Source organism: Nicotiana tabacum, chromosome 12 (genome assembly GCF_000715075.1).
Source record: "Nicotiana tabacum cultivar K326 chromosome 12, ASM71507v2, whole genome shotgun sequence".
NCBI lineage: Eukaryota > Viridiplantae > Streptophyta > Magnoliopsida > Solanales > Solanaceae > Nicotiana > Nicotiana tabacum.
The window spans coordinates 49,283,453-49,298,381 of NC_134091.1; the positions used below are offsets into that span (position 1 = coordinate 49,283,453).

At 39.1% G+C, this 14,929-nt stretch overlaps 1 protein-coding gene across 3 annotated transcripts; it reads right to left on the reverse strand.

The window, feature by feature from the left end:
* Window positions 1–657: 657 nt before the first annotated feature.
* Window positions 658–6,918, reverse strand: LOC107761969 (uncharacterized). 3 transcript variants are annotated; one of them, XM_016580264.2, is made up of 9 exons: window positions 6,602–6,918; window positions 6,435–6,500; window positions 4,137–4,217; window positions 3,957–4,010; window positions 3,807–3,875; window positions 2,875–2,937; window positions 2,434–2,516; window positions 2,281–2,346; window positions 658–1,206 (listed from the first exon to the last, which is right to left on the reverse strand). In XM_016580264.2, the coding sequence occupies exons 1-9, from the start codon at window positions 6,839–6,841 to the stop codon at window positions 1,164–1,166; spliced, it is 765 nt and encodes a 254-aa protein (XP_016435750.1). In that variant the 5' UTR covers window positions 6,842–6,918; the 3' UTR covers window positions 658–1,163. The 3 variants fall into 3 exon arrangements, with proteins under 3 accessions (XP_016435750.1, XP_016435751.1, XP_016435752.1); XM_016580265.2 differs by lacking the exon at window positions 6,435–6,500 and having other exon boundaries at window positions 6,602–6,917; XM_016580266.2 differs by lacking the exon at window positions 3,807–3,875 and having other exon boundaries at window positions 6,602–6,917.
* Window positions 6,919–14,929: the final 8,011 nt, after the last annotated feature.

Below are 14,929 nucleotides of genomic sequence, written 5' to 3' on the forward strand. Positions count from 1 at the left end.
TGTAGAGGAAGTGCAAAGAATGAAGGAAAGCAAAAAAGAATAATTCAAAAATCAGTAACACGAACAACTCTCAAGATAGGGTATCACTATGCATTCCATCCTCATAGGGAAATCTCAAAGTATCACATCACAAAGCTTGGAGCCTGCTGTTTCTTATATTTATTAAATAAGGATTCAATAATAATACCATGATTTGCTATGTATTAATTATATATAGGATAATATCAAATAGGGTGTATAACTAATACTTGTATTAGTTATTAATTATACATTGGTTGAAAAAGTGTACCAAACAAAAGATTAATAATACCAAAGCTAATACATACATTATTTTCCCTAATACATCCTACCAAATGACCCCTTAATGCTTTGTAGTTTCTGTCAAGTTTCAGTGATAGATTGCTAACAATCGGGTGTCCCTTCATATTGTGGTGAAACCTGAAAGTAAGTTGGCCACACACCCGGCTCTCAACACAACAGAAAGAAGAAAGGAAAAGCTAAACAAAAGTAATCAAATCTAGCAGAGCTTGCTTTAGACGAACCCCAGACAAGTGCACGGAGGGATAGACACAGACAAATCAAAAGAACAGAGGATAAAGGTGTGCAAATACAAGGGTCTACCAGAAAATTAGAGCATTACAACCAGAGAAAGTGAAATTTGTGAAGCAATGAAATACATAAAACGATTTACAAAACTCTTGGAGGAACATAACTCCAGATTACAGTAACAAGAGGACCAAAGTTAGTAATTTGCTCATATTTTAGGCAATCAGCTACTAGCATGTGGTAGCATATTACTCAATTTGGTAACAAGTTCTTCTATTTTTGGCTCCTTTACGGAACATATGCCAGAATCCAGCATTACATCTTATAGATCAGTATTTCAACCTTTACCAAAGTAAGGACAGCTTATGCAATGTAAGAAAAAGGGGCTTTGCTAGGAAGTACCGAGGAAACAATATATACATGAGTGTGATCATTGGCATATATTGATCAGTTCTCCTTATTAAATCTTTGAGCTCGAAGCTCAACTCGCAATGCTAGAAGAGGCATGGAAAAAGTAACACAAATGTGCCAGCACTTCAATGCTCATCAGCCGCTGCATGGATAATCTGACGCACTTAAATGTGTTGCTGAAAACTTATAGACAGTGGAGATGGTGCTTACTGCTTTGCCCCTGGATGCCATTTTATGCTGCATCCAATGCTAGTAGCAAGTACAAAAACCGAGATCAGTACATAACCTAAGAGCATAAATCCCAACCTCAACAATTCCCATTAGGCTTTTCAAGGGAAGAAAACCAGAGGCGGCTCAACAACACTTGGGGCCTAAAGCCAAATTTTAATTGGAGGCCCTTCAATAATAATTTTAATACATATTTTTATTTAGGATATATTTTATAACTTTTTGAGATGCAAAATTATTAATTAGTTTTCTATAATCGATTTCTTCTAATAGGCTTGTGACTTGTTCATCTAAAAACACTCCCCTATAGTTTCGAATTTAGTTTTTCTATTGTTTGTGAAAAGTTTATCAAGATCTCCTTTTTTAGATTGTATATTTCAACTCTTCTCCTTTTTTTTTTTTAGAATAGCAAGATTTATATTTTCTAGTTGTCATATTCAAATTCTAATAAATATTTAAAAAATATACCTATGAAGTAAAAATAACAAATATAACAAATTTAAGATAAAAAAAAATACTGAAAAGTTAGAATGAAAGAACTAGATTCAAGAAGTATGAAGACTTAATTCCAAATTTCGTAATGCTGCTTCAAATATTTCTCGCAAGCTTTAAACGTGAGAAAGAACAGAAAATGAGACACAATTTAGTATAAGGAAAGTAATTTTAACTATGTCTTTAAAAAGCAACATAAATTATCGGAAGTTTTGAACAACAAATAGTTCATCTTAGAAAAAGTAAGAAAGAATATAAGACAAAGTATGTAAATTGATGGAAAAGGTGAATTGAAAGATTGTAGCTCTTGCATAAACCAAGAAAGAATATAAAGGTTTAACCCGTCACTTATTCGCACAGCTAAAATGTTGTCTTTTCTTTTATAAGAAAATTTTCATTTTCTTCTAAATAGTACTCAATATTTTCGAAAACATAAATAAAATATAAACCCATTATTATTGAAAATGGGGCCCCAAAATTTGGGGGCCTAAAGCAACAGCTTTAGCTGCTTTATGGTTAAGCCGGCACTGAAGAAAACCACAAATTCTTGTAAAACCAGAAAAAGCAGACAATAAGGGGGCATATAAACGGAAATAAGAGTACCTGGGTTTTTGATTGGATGAAACTGGCTGGCCACTAAGCACGCAATCTATTGCTAGGCTCAAGTCTCTAGGGGATGTGTCATAACAACTATATTAGGAATTTGCAATAGTACACTAGATTCCTGAGAGAAAATTGAAAGACAATGTAACTAACCTTCCTGTGATAGGCACATTGTTACTTGGCCTTGAATCATCAAATTGGCCATGATACACTAGCTCAAAGGGCCTTCTGCCATCCTGTCACAAAATTAAATTCTTCAACTACACAAATAATTCCAAACAATAAAAGAAACATTGCTTTACAACTCTTCTGAGAACACTTATTTAGAGGCTTCGAGAATATGTTAGTAGTATTAACTTGGGATGAAAGAAATGAGTGAAACACTACAATACCCCCAGTAAGAACTGGGATAGAAAGCCATGAACTGTGGTTGAGAGGATTTCAAACAAGGGGGTAAAATACATCCATAAGGGAGATAATGCATATATTTAAGAAAGAAACAAGAGACAGAAAAGTATGTTTAAATTTCAAAACAGGGGTATGGTGTGTCATGCTAACCTTGAAGCTTTCAGATATAACTCGAGTAGTCATTACCTTTTTGAACAGGAAAAATTCTGGTGTACAAACAGCCCCAAAGTCTTTTGCAACTTCTTGTGACTGCAAGAAAAACATCAAGCTGAAGAAGTTCGAACAAGTTCGATGTGAAACAGATTGTAAAATTTTCAAATAAAAAACATAAGAAACAGACAAGCAGTGGATACATGTCAAGTAGTGTTTTGCACACCTCATCTTTGTACAACAGTTAATGAGTATAAAGTATCAGTGCGATTTAGAAGATTTCTTGCCAACTGTGATAACTCCATAATTGTACTTCCACGACTTAGTTTAGACAATTGCAGCCTCAAGGGAGAACAACAAGTCCAAAGAGGTAGAGTCAGAGGCGTAAGCAGCATACGATCACTGGGTCCAACTGAACCCAAATGACCTCCTGTTCTTGTGTCATGGTTGACCTAACTAAACTTCTGGAATGTATAGTTAAAATGGAAGTAATTAAGAGGCTCCAGGTCAGATATATCTCAGCAGCAACTTCATTCATACTTTTTTTAATTTCTCAATCCCCTAAAAGATAATGTAAGTTTCAGTGAAAAGAGTTAAATATTTTTGGGCATTGCCCTAAGCCTCATCAGGGCTCCGCAGCATCGTGGGAAATAGTAAGCTTCCAGACATGCTAATTCTCAGCAACCAATTTGGACAGTGGGGGTAGAACCAGTATAAATAGTAATTAGAGTTGTTGATATTCTCAACAGAACTAAACCAGTCTTGTAGAAAAATATAGTGGAGAAATAAGGGGTAATAGCGGACTGGCCTGGTGACCATGTGAATCTAGCCAAACATTGATATCCAGCAACAAAAATATTTCCATAGAAAATGAAAAAAAGAAATGGGATGATAAATGAAAGTGATATATATACAATACAAGCAATTATATTGAAAACTATCATCAGGAACTCATTAGAGAAGCACACCTCATCATAAAGATAAGGGAAAGGATATTTGAAGAGCTTAGCGTCTTCTACCATGAATTCAGGTCCATCCTGTGAAAGATGGAGAAACTCACAACAATTCCTTAATGGTCTCATAAAACCAAGAGATCATAAGTTATATAGCATCTGAACCTGTGGATGTGTAACTACAGAGTTTGAAGATATTGCTACCACCGCAAGCCCTTTCTGCAGCAAAGATGAACTTCTTGATGTTATTCTGCTCTTTTCAACTACTGAGCTGACAGAAAGCAGAGAGTGCATGTAATACGTGAAGTTAGAAAAGAAGGGAAACCGAATCAGATTACCACCTACCTTCATGTAGAAATTTGAAAGTTTAACAATATCCTTCTTCAAATGTATGACAAATGGACAATGGTTGCAGATGAACATAACCTGCGAAATTACATTATTGGAGTTGAATCACAGTTAAAACAAGTTAATATAGAAGAGGGAAAGGATATTCATGGCTCTTTAATTCTTTTTTCAACCTTCAGCTCGTAATAAAATTCTAATTTTAAGTTAAACCCTTGTGCTGGCAGAAGTATATATTGTATGGCTAACAGATATTTTTATTTAGTTAAGGACTAATGAGAACATGTTTTATGGCCTACAGAATTCAGTTCATTTTACAGGTTGACCACATGAAATTAATGATGACATGGATGAAGGTCAAGAAAACAAGCTCACTCAGATGGACATTATTCGTAAAGCCAATAACTCGAGAACACCTAATAAATACACCACACTAAAGTCAACGGAGTAGCCATCAATAAATGTGCAGCATGTATATCGCACACGAAAACCTGGAGTAAACTCGTTACTGGGTATACTCAATTGCGGACCTACAATGTAGCTATTGGGTACTCAAGCACCCCATTGTCCTTTACCCAAATACTATATTTTTATAACTAATAGTAACATATAAATATATTAGCTGCACATCCAATCTCAAAGTAGCACTTCAAGATTTAAGGCAGTTGAGCACCCCCGACTTAGAAATCCCGAGTCCGCCGCTGGGATACTAGGAGTAAACCTGGATGAAGCTCAAAAAGCTTCTTTTGTATGGAAAGTAAAGAATGGTGGAAAATACTATGTGAAATCATGTTGCGACTACTTATCGATAAAAGGGGCAAGAGAGACTGTAGATTAGCAACAGAAAATGATCTTGAGAATAAATTCCCCAACCAGAGTGGCATGCTATGGATGGACAGAGCTATAAGAGGGATGCTTGACAGGTGACAACTAAAAAATAAGAGATTTATAGGTAGCATGGACTAGTTTTTCCAAGGAAGAAGCAGAATCAGTTAGAGACACTATACTATACTGTAAATACATTTGGCAGACATGGTGGACGTTTTCTAGCCTGCGTGGTATGCATTAGGTAAATAATGGGAAAGAAGCAATCTGTGCCCAATTGGCAGGGCAGAAAAAGCAGAAACAACTCTGGAAGATCATTTCTCTGTGTATATTTGGATAATATGGATGGAAAGAACTAATAGGTGTTTTGAGGGGAAAGCATAAATTCTGTCTATTGATAACTTTTGATGCATTCGAAATTGAAAATTTTTGGAGCAAGTCTTGCTTTTTGACGACACAGATATATCTGTATTTCTTGAACTCATTACATACATATATACATAACGAATCTAAGTATAGCAAATTCTTTTGCACACACACTACCTCCTTTTGCAGTTCAGTGAAAAAGTCATCCTTTATGTATCATAAAGATTCTCTCACTTAGCAAATTAAATTCATAATTCACAATCGAACACATTCTTCCAGAGTCTGTAAACAAATTATAGTAAACAAAATACACTCATTTATGCAAACAATTCTAAACATGAAGAAAATCAAGAAAAGAATTATAATAATACTTTCTGTATCTCAATTTCACTGTCTTGAGTATTTACATTCAATTATGAATTAGAAAATTGAATTATTATTAATCTATTTAGCCTTTTGGATTCAATTTTTATTTTATAACCGAGAAATTCCCTAGTGCTAGAGGCTCGCCCTCTACACTTCTCCACTCAAAATACCATGCTTTTGTGTGCAGTAGGGCGCACCTAACCCACACAACGCTCATACCAATGGATTCAATTATTTAAATGTGTCTCCATGCCAGTTTAACAAACACCTAAAATTATTTTGTCTTTGTTAGGCTTAGTCAGCTCGAAGATACTCTTAACATAGTTGATATTGTCCGCTTTGGGTCAATCCCGCACGTATGCCCTTAAAAGGCATCACACCATTAAGAGATCCTTACACCTTATATGTAGGATTCCTACCTTTTTCAGGTACCAATATGGGACTTTGTTCGCAGCCCCAACACTCTATGACCTGGAAGAATTGAGGTCAAATATCACTTTAGAATTTTTAAATTTATCCGAAAAGTCGAATTAATCCACATAAAGTGGGACAGAAGAAGTAGCTATAGATGACGATCTATCCCCTCATTGTGCATTTAACCGAACCTACTACGCTCCACTCGCACCATGTACATTTCTAGAAAAAATTTGGACTATGTATGTATATAATAGATCACATAATAATAACAGTACAATTTTATCATTTCACGAAAATAATAGTAATAATATTGTTTCCTTTTACCAGCAATGCAGGATATGGCTCAAAATCATCAAGCTTCCAAACTTTTCCAGTGAGCGGCTCCGTAAGCTGATACATTACTCCCATTAAAACAAAAAATCTTTGTTTGCATTATTGCATACGTTAATAAGCAACCAACTGCCAACATTACTTAATAAAAACAAAAGTACCTCAAAATTGGGAGCTCTGAAACCAAGAGAGACGCCTTTGGACTCTGTTCTTGCAGCTCGTATCGCTAGCTTCCTCGCCGGCAGAATTCTCCGGCGTTGCAGAGGATAATAGCCCTGATTCAAGTAGCAGAGCGAGGACAGAGAAGAAGAAGCAGTTATAGCGGCGGTGGATAACGTGCGCGGGAGCGATAGTAAACGTGCGCCGGTTGATGTCACGGTGACCGTTGGAATAACCGCCATGGTTTCCGCTTAATAGAAAATCTCTGCTTCACACAAAACCGCTATCCGGAGGTCAATATGGTTAGTTGAAATTCTTCTGGGCAAAGAGGCTAAATATATTGGGCCACTATTTTTATTGGGCTGACCTTAGTAATAAATGCACAGTAGACGGTTTAAAGTCTGCAATTTAAAATATATCCACACCTTACAATGTATTTAAAGATTAGCATATTCACCCAAACTTTAGGACTAAGAATCCTGAATTTTTGAGATGCTAATTTAAAATTCAGGACTTAGTGTCCTAAATTTTTGAGCTGCTAATTTGAAATTCAGGACACTTAGTCTTGATAGAAATTCAAGACTAAGTGTCCTAAATTTTTGAATTCCTAATTTAAAATTCAGGATACAAGATTCGAAGTTTTGGACACAATTTTCGAACTTTGGGATATCGTATCCTGAAGTTTGAACTTTGAGGTTTAAACTTCAAGACACCGTATCCGAATTGGTTAACTTTTTAATATATTATAAACTGTGGATATATTTTAAACAACATCCTTAAAAATTATTTTCTGGTGTCATTTTCATTGTCATAAAGCATCCATAGTGCTTCAGCTCTTAAATGGGTTTAAGCCCATTCTAAGTTCACGACCTACCTGTCTCTCCATACGATTCTTCTTATTTTTGTTTTTCTAGTCCCAACCATTTGCGTTTGCTTTGAAAGAATAGGCAAAAAGGTTTGAAAAATTAAAAGATATATTTTCTCATACATTAGCTCATAACTCACATGTTAGACTTAAACTAGAAAATTTTCATCTAGACCACGAGGTTTTGAAATGTAGAACTTTATTCACACTTCACTTTACTCTCTCATTCCGACGTGGGATTCACCTAAGATGATATGTATACTTCTTTTTCGAAAGTTTGCCAACCTAGAAGTCTATCTAGTAGTCTTGCTTGACTCACCCTCGTCGGCCCTTCCTCCGTCATGGGCGTCACAGTATTTTTCTCTAACATCATAAGGCATTACTTTATTTGGCTTTTATGAAGAAATGGCGCATTTACGACCTTCCAATAATTAAGGAATTTAATTATTTACTCGTAAAACGGTACAGTTGAATTTGTTTCGGTTTCTAAACAAGTGAATTAATTCGATCCAAAAAGTAACGAAATAATTGATGAAATATAAAATACTTAGCTTTAGAATGTAGATGAAATGGCAGAACTGACGAGCCCGGGAACAGGGTTTTCGGGCACAATAATGATGAGACCAAAAAGCGAGAGAGCGAAATGGTATTAAAATTCTGTATAGAATGTAGTATAAGTTAGCCAGAAAATCCGTGTCCCTTACAATGATCATTGAGCTTATTATTTATAGTTATGAAGAAGGTACTAGGGTCATGCCCTTCTTTAATATCAATTATGATGAGCATTGATGAAGATGTAACGGTGAACATTAATGCCAAATTCTCTGTAACAGGTCGTTGCTCTTTAATGCTATGGAATATCCCTCATTGAATACTACTGGGCGTAGAGTATTCAATGCCTTCACGAATGTTATCTTTTCCGGTGACACACGGGATATCTGCGTCCGGTTTTTAGTCCTCCCGGCTTAGGTTCCGCGTGTTCCCTTCTTGGGTGGCCACGTGCCATAGAGTATTTTACCTAATACAGATAGTCCTACTACTTTTCGGTAACATAACTCTGTGTTACCGGAAAAATGGTAGAAATACTCTTTTGGCGGGAATTACTATAATTCCTTTTGAAGGCCACTGACGGTTGATTAGACGTCTGTCTCTCCACATTTAATGCCCCGAACACGCGTCTTCCCATGATTTAGCATGCCTTTTTTCGGTTATCGAGGTAATCTTAGCCAAGGATTTAGCCGCCAAAACTTTACTTATACGTATCAACTCTCCCCTTATATTCCAACTTCCTTCATCTTATTTCGCCTACCGAGTCTTCGTCTTCTTCAAACAGAAAGAATCTTTTCTCTTTTTCGATGGCTTCCTCTTCAAAACGTACTGGTTTTTCAAAAGGCAAAAATAAAACCGACGACTTTGTCGTTCCAACCGTAGACTCCATCATACCAAAAAGACTCAATACCGCAAAGGATCTTGAGGAGAAATTCTCTTCTTCTACCCCTCATACATGGGTTGTTAGCAGGTACCCTTCTTCCATTCGTCTTTTCAGTATTCCCGTTGTGAAGGAAGATTTTTGTTGCCATGAATTGGATATCACCACTCCCGATCTATCGGAGTGAGTGGCCCTTCCCAAGGAAGGTTTTACATACTTTTACATGTATCCCTTTACATTGGGTGCTTTTTATTTTAGTGGAGAGCTTGATTCCATGATTGTGGAATTTTGCCTCTGCTATCAAGTGTGTTTGGCACAGGTAAGTCCTTTTGTGTGGAGGACGGTTGCCTGGCTTCGACGCTTATGCCAAGAAACTAAAGAAGAGCTAACATTAGCTCACGTGATGAATCTCTACTCCCCCAAGATGTTCCGGGGGGAGGGAGGGTATGATAAATATCTGTAAACGAGGACACCATGCTTTGTTGACTAGCATGGATGATGATAGTGACCGTGAGTGGACGGAATGGTTTGCCGCGGTTGCCACTAGCAGTATCATTCCAACAATGGCTTCATCCTTTCCGGACGCTTGGAACCGTGCTCGTAAGATCTCTAATATTTCTTCATTCATTAAATATTTTTCTATGGCCGTGTTTTTATTCTTCATATGTTTCAGCAACTCGATGGGTCCCGCTAGTGGCGAAAGGCTTATACCGGTGGGTTCAGAAAATTTTGGACGTCACAACGCGCGAAACTCGCTTCTGGAAAGAGATAACCCCGAAATATGGGTGGAAGGCCAAAAATCATGGTAATTTGAACCTACCTCGCTTCCATCTTTCTCTGCTTTGCATATCGATTGAAACCTTCTGACTTATTTATGAAATTAGGTCTACCTGTGGGCTATGTTGTTGTCCCCGAGGAGGAAATTTTGGCTGATCTCGCTGATGCAGTGAGGCTGCTTCAAGAAGCTCTCACTCGAACAGGCATCTCCGGTCCTGTTTCGGGTGCGGCCACATCTTCATGGAGTCCTCGGCCAGAAGATAAGAAACCATAGAGAAGACGTTCCTACGTGGCGGGGAGAAAAATAAGCAGGCGAAGACTGCTGTCCCCGAGCTATCTCCGGTGGCGATGACGCCCGGTACTCCTTCCGGGCTAGTCATAGACACTGTGATGATTGATGATTGATGATGATGAAGAAGCTAGTGATGAGGAGCTTCTCTTCATTGAAGGCGACGATCTTTATTATCTCAACAGGATGCTCAACATGTTGAGATAATCATACCAACCGAGGATGATGTCTCGACACTTTGGGAGAATTTGATTTGGTAGATAATGCCAACTCCCGTCCTCGGGCCCCAACTGTTATGCCCAGTACTGAGAGGCAGAGTACCGGGTCATTGCCGTCTTCGGTTGGCGAGTACCCAACATCCAGTGCTGCTTTTGACATGGTTGTTTCTCATTCTACTACCCCATCAACTTCATCACCACTTTCTCCAATACCAACAAATCCTACATCACTTCCATCTTCTTCCACTTTTCCACTAGCAATATCACCTCCAGCGGCCGCACCTGACAATGAAGAAGGCGTTCATCTTTCACAGTCCCTAGTTTATGGGAATTTGGGGCAAAATTATGCTGCTCCTTCTAAAGATCCTCAGAGGAGGAGGAATGTTACTCTTTAGGTCTCTACCATGTGCAATCTTCTTTCCCGGCCGGTGGAGCTTGCTAACTATCTGAAGCCCTTGGCTTCAGAGAAGGATTGGGAAAAGATTCGGACACTCTCGGGAGAGTGTTTGTTGAACAATGTTATGCATGACACCGCGGCGGTACGTTTCTTTCTTCCTCTGTTATTTCTCCTACTTTTGAATGAATGTATTTTAAGTTTTGCCCCTTCTTGTTTTGCAGGCCAATTTTCTTGCTTCTGAGGGCCTTCAAAGGTTAATTCATGAAAAGGAAGGACTTACTTCTGAACGGGATCAGGTTTTGGGGGAAAGCGACCAAACCATTCTCCGTCTCTCAGAACTGGAAACCAGAGCCACCAAGGACGACATTTTGGAAGCTCATTTGCAGCAAAGCGAGCAAGAAGTGATAACTCTCAACCAAAAAGTAGACTCGTTGGGGGTTAGATTTGATAAAGCCAAGGCTAAATGAGATGAAGTCCAGGACACCATTCTTGTTGCAAGCGAGCGTGAGACTGCTGCTTCTGAAAGGGTAACTAACTTAGAAGCAGCCTTGAATTCCAAAGTCAAAAAGCTTGCTGCCGCGGGGGTGAAACATGCCCAGCTAGAAGAGAAGTACAGGAAAACTATCGAGCATAACATGCTCTTTAGTTCAACTGTCCGCGAGCTTGACGTCATCCTTAAGTCTGTTAGGTCCACCTGGGAAAATCTTTCTGCCAAGATAACCCAACTCAAAGAAGAACTCAAGCACCGAGAGACTTCCCTCGTTGTTGAAAGATCTCACGCCATGTACAGTATGAGGAGAAAAACCTAGGAAGAATCCAAAGATGGTGTCATTGATATTGATGCCAAAATTGCTAAGGCACGCGAGCTTGTGTTAGTCGCTAGGACTGGCCTTCCATTGAGGTCCGATGTATCGGGCCCATCTGGTTCTAGTTTCAAATTTTCGGGAACTGAAGAAGAATCGGAGGGCCACGATGTTGAAGATCAGACTGGGGAAAATCTCGAGGCATCGGTGCAACCGTCTACCATTCCCGGGGATGTGGACACTTCTCTTTCTCCTGGGCCCTGAGGCACTGCAGTTTAGCTTTACTTATCTTTTCTTGTTTTGTATTTCTTTTGGCACGTTCTTGTAAATGAAGACATATTTTTGCTCAAATATTTTGTTTGAGTCTTACTTTTACTTGAATATCCGTGCAAGTTTTTTAACCCTTATATTCTTTTAAGGATTTTGCGCATGTTTTTCTGTTCACATTTTTCTGTATGTGGTCTCGGATGCATTTTCTTTTATGCACTTTGTTTTCGAGAATTATCTCCTTTATGTGAGGGTTTCAGTAAGTGTTTGTGCAAGTTTGCTTTTTGCGTCCTTTTCATATGTGGCTTTGGGTGTATTTTTTCCCGATAGCATTTTTTATAACGGGCATAAATTCTTCCAGAACCAACACTTTAACGTGAGTGTTTTTATAAGAGAGGGCCCTCTTATGTTTACGGTGCTCTTGAAGAGGACGTCTCTTGTTCATTATGGCACTAACATTTGAAGTACTTGTTTAACTTTCAAATGACAAGGTTAGCTCATCGTTCAGACAAGAAACAAGATAAAAGTAAAAGGATTTCATTTTATTCCTTCTATTTTTAGAGATTACATAAGCATTTTGTTATGCAGAAAAGAAATTGTCATGACTTGAGGCTATCTTGTACAACTTATTTCTACGGCGTTGGCTGCGCAGTCCCCAGTCCAAATGATGTATTATGTTCCCGAATTTTCGTTCCCGGTTGACATGGCAGTCATTGTTGCCGGATCCTCATATTATTCCCCCCAGTGTTCGAAGGCGGAGAGTGCGAATTGGAACACTGGAAGTCTTGTACTCTCGAAGGCTCCACCAATGAATTGCTAGGTAATCCTCCACTCGGCACCATACTTTGCTTCCCCTTAAGAATCCATGCTATCGAGCGAAAGAATACCTAACAGTCCTCTAGTCGTTTGTGCTTGTGAACGATCAGGTAACCTCTGTTCGGCAGCAAACTTAACTTCCTGATGGAAATTTGCTATCGAATCAAAGATTATCTAATCGTCCCCGAGTGGAAACTTGTTTGTTTGCCTTATTATCAAAGGTTTTATCACTGTTATCTTCATAGTATGCTTTTTGTCACTGCCTTGTTAAAAACCTTGCCAGAAAAACCTAATTAGGATAAAAACTGAACGAAGGGAAAAAAGAGTGCAGTACATACTTTCCGTTTGACTGTTGTTAGTCCGCAGTAATATCTTTTGAGGTGAGCCACGTTCCAGTTATTGGGCAACTTGTCTTAGTTATCGTTCTACAGCTCGTATGATCATTTCCCAGTGATAGCTAATACCCGGTAAGGGCCTTCCCATGTTGAGCCTAACTTGCCCGCGTTGTGTTTCCGGTTGTTTTGAGTTACCTTCCTCAAGACCAAGTCTCCTACTTTGAAATAACGTAGGTTGGCTCTTCGATTATAATATCGCTCCATTCTCTGCTTCTGAGCTTCCATTCGTACATGCGCCAAGTCCCTACACTCCTAGAGCAGCTCCAAGTTGATTAGCATTGCTTCGTTGTTCGATTCTTCGTCCGCCTGTAAATACCTTAAGGTTGGTTCCCCTACTTCCACCGGTATCAAAGCTTCTATGCCGTACATAAGGGGAAAAGAGGTTTCTCGTGTGCTTGACTTGGCCGTTGTTTGGTAGGCCCATAAAACGCCAGGTAATTCTTTGGGCCAGTTGCCTTTTGCTGCTTCCAACCTTTTCTTGAGATTTTGAATAATCACTTTGTTTGTTGACTCTTCTTGACTATTTGCGCTCGAATGATAAGGTGAAGAGGTGATCCTCTTTATCTTCAAATCATCAAGGAACTTTGTAACTTTTGCGCCGATAAATTACGGCTCGTTGTCGCATGCAATCTCTTTTGGTATTCCAAACCTACAAATTATATTTTTCCATAGGAAGTCCACCACTTCGCGTTCTCCGATCTTCTGATAAGGACCTGTTTCGACCCATTTAGAAATATAGTCAGTCAAAATTAAAAGAAACCTTACCTTTCCAAGAGCCGGTGGCTGCGGTCCGATGATGTTCATCCCCCATTTCATGAACGACCATGGGGACAGAACCGAATGTAGGGATTCTGCCGGTTGATGTACTAGTGGTGCATAGCATTGGCACTTATCACATTTTTGTACGAAATCTTTGTCATCTTGTTCCATACAGGGCCAGTAATATCTTGTCCGAACTAATTTTAGCACCAAAGAATCTGCACCCGAGTGGTTGCCGCATATCCATGCATGGACTTCTCTCGTGCCATAGTTAGCTTCTGATGATCCTAAGCACCGGGCCAGTGGGCCTCGAAAGGATTTTCTGTACAATTGGCCTTTCTTGAAGCTATATCGCACAGCTTTGGCATGTAACGCTCTTGATGGTTTGGGGTCTTCGGGAAACTGTCCATGTTCGAGATAATCGATTATTTTGTTTCTCTAGTCCCAGACCAAACTAGTCGAATTCACCTCATAGTAACCATCTGTGTCCAAGACTAAGTTCATCAGTTGCACTACCATCCCTGATTCCGAACACTGGATTTCTGTTGATGAGCCCAAATTTGCCAATGCATCTGCTTCCGCATTATCTTCTCTCAAGATATGAGTAATTGACCACTCCCGGAATCATGCCAATAAATCCTAAACCCTTACCATGTACTATTGCATACTTTCCTCTCTGGTGTCAAAAATTCTGTAGACCTGATTTACCACCAACTACGAATCATATTTGATTTCGATGACTTCGGAGTCAAGCCCCTGGGCCAATTCGAGCCCTGTAATCAAAGCTTCGTACTCCGCTTCATTATTAGTTAAATGAGTCGTTCTGATAGCTTGCCTTAAGGTTTTCCCCGAAGGCATGGCCAAGACTATACCGAGCCCGGACCTTTTTACGTTTGAAGCTCTATCCGTAAATAATGTCCAAATTCCCGATGTCGATTCTGACACCGTTATTACATCCTTGGTTGCCAGAGGGAATAGTCCGGGACTGAAATCGGCCACGAAGTCAGCCAAGATTTGTGACTTAATTGCAGTCCTCGATTTATACTTTATATCAAACTCGCTCATTTCGATAGCCCATTTGGCCAATCTACCCGAGAGATCGGGTTTATGGAGGATATTCCTCAAAGGTAAAATAGTCACCATAGCTATCGGGTGGCATTGGAAGTAGGGTCTCAGTTTCCGAGCGGCAACTACGAGAGCTAAGGCCAGCTTTTCCAGATGTGGGTAGCGAGTTTTTGCTCCCGTTAAAATTTTGCTAACATAATAAATGGGAGATTGCGTACCTTCATCCTCTCGGACTAAAACTGCACTTACC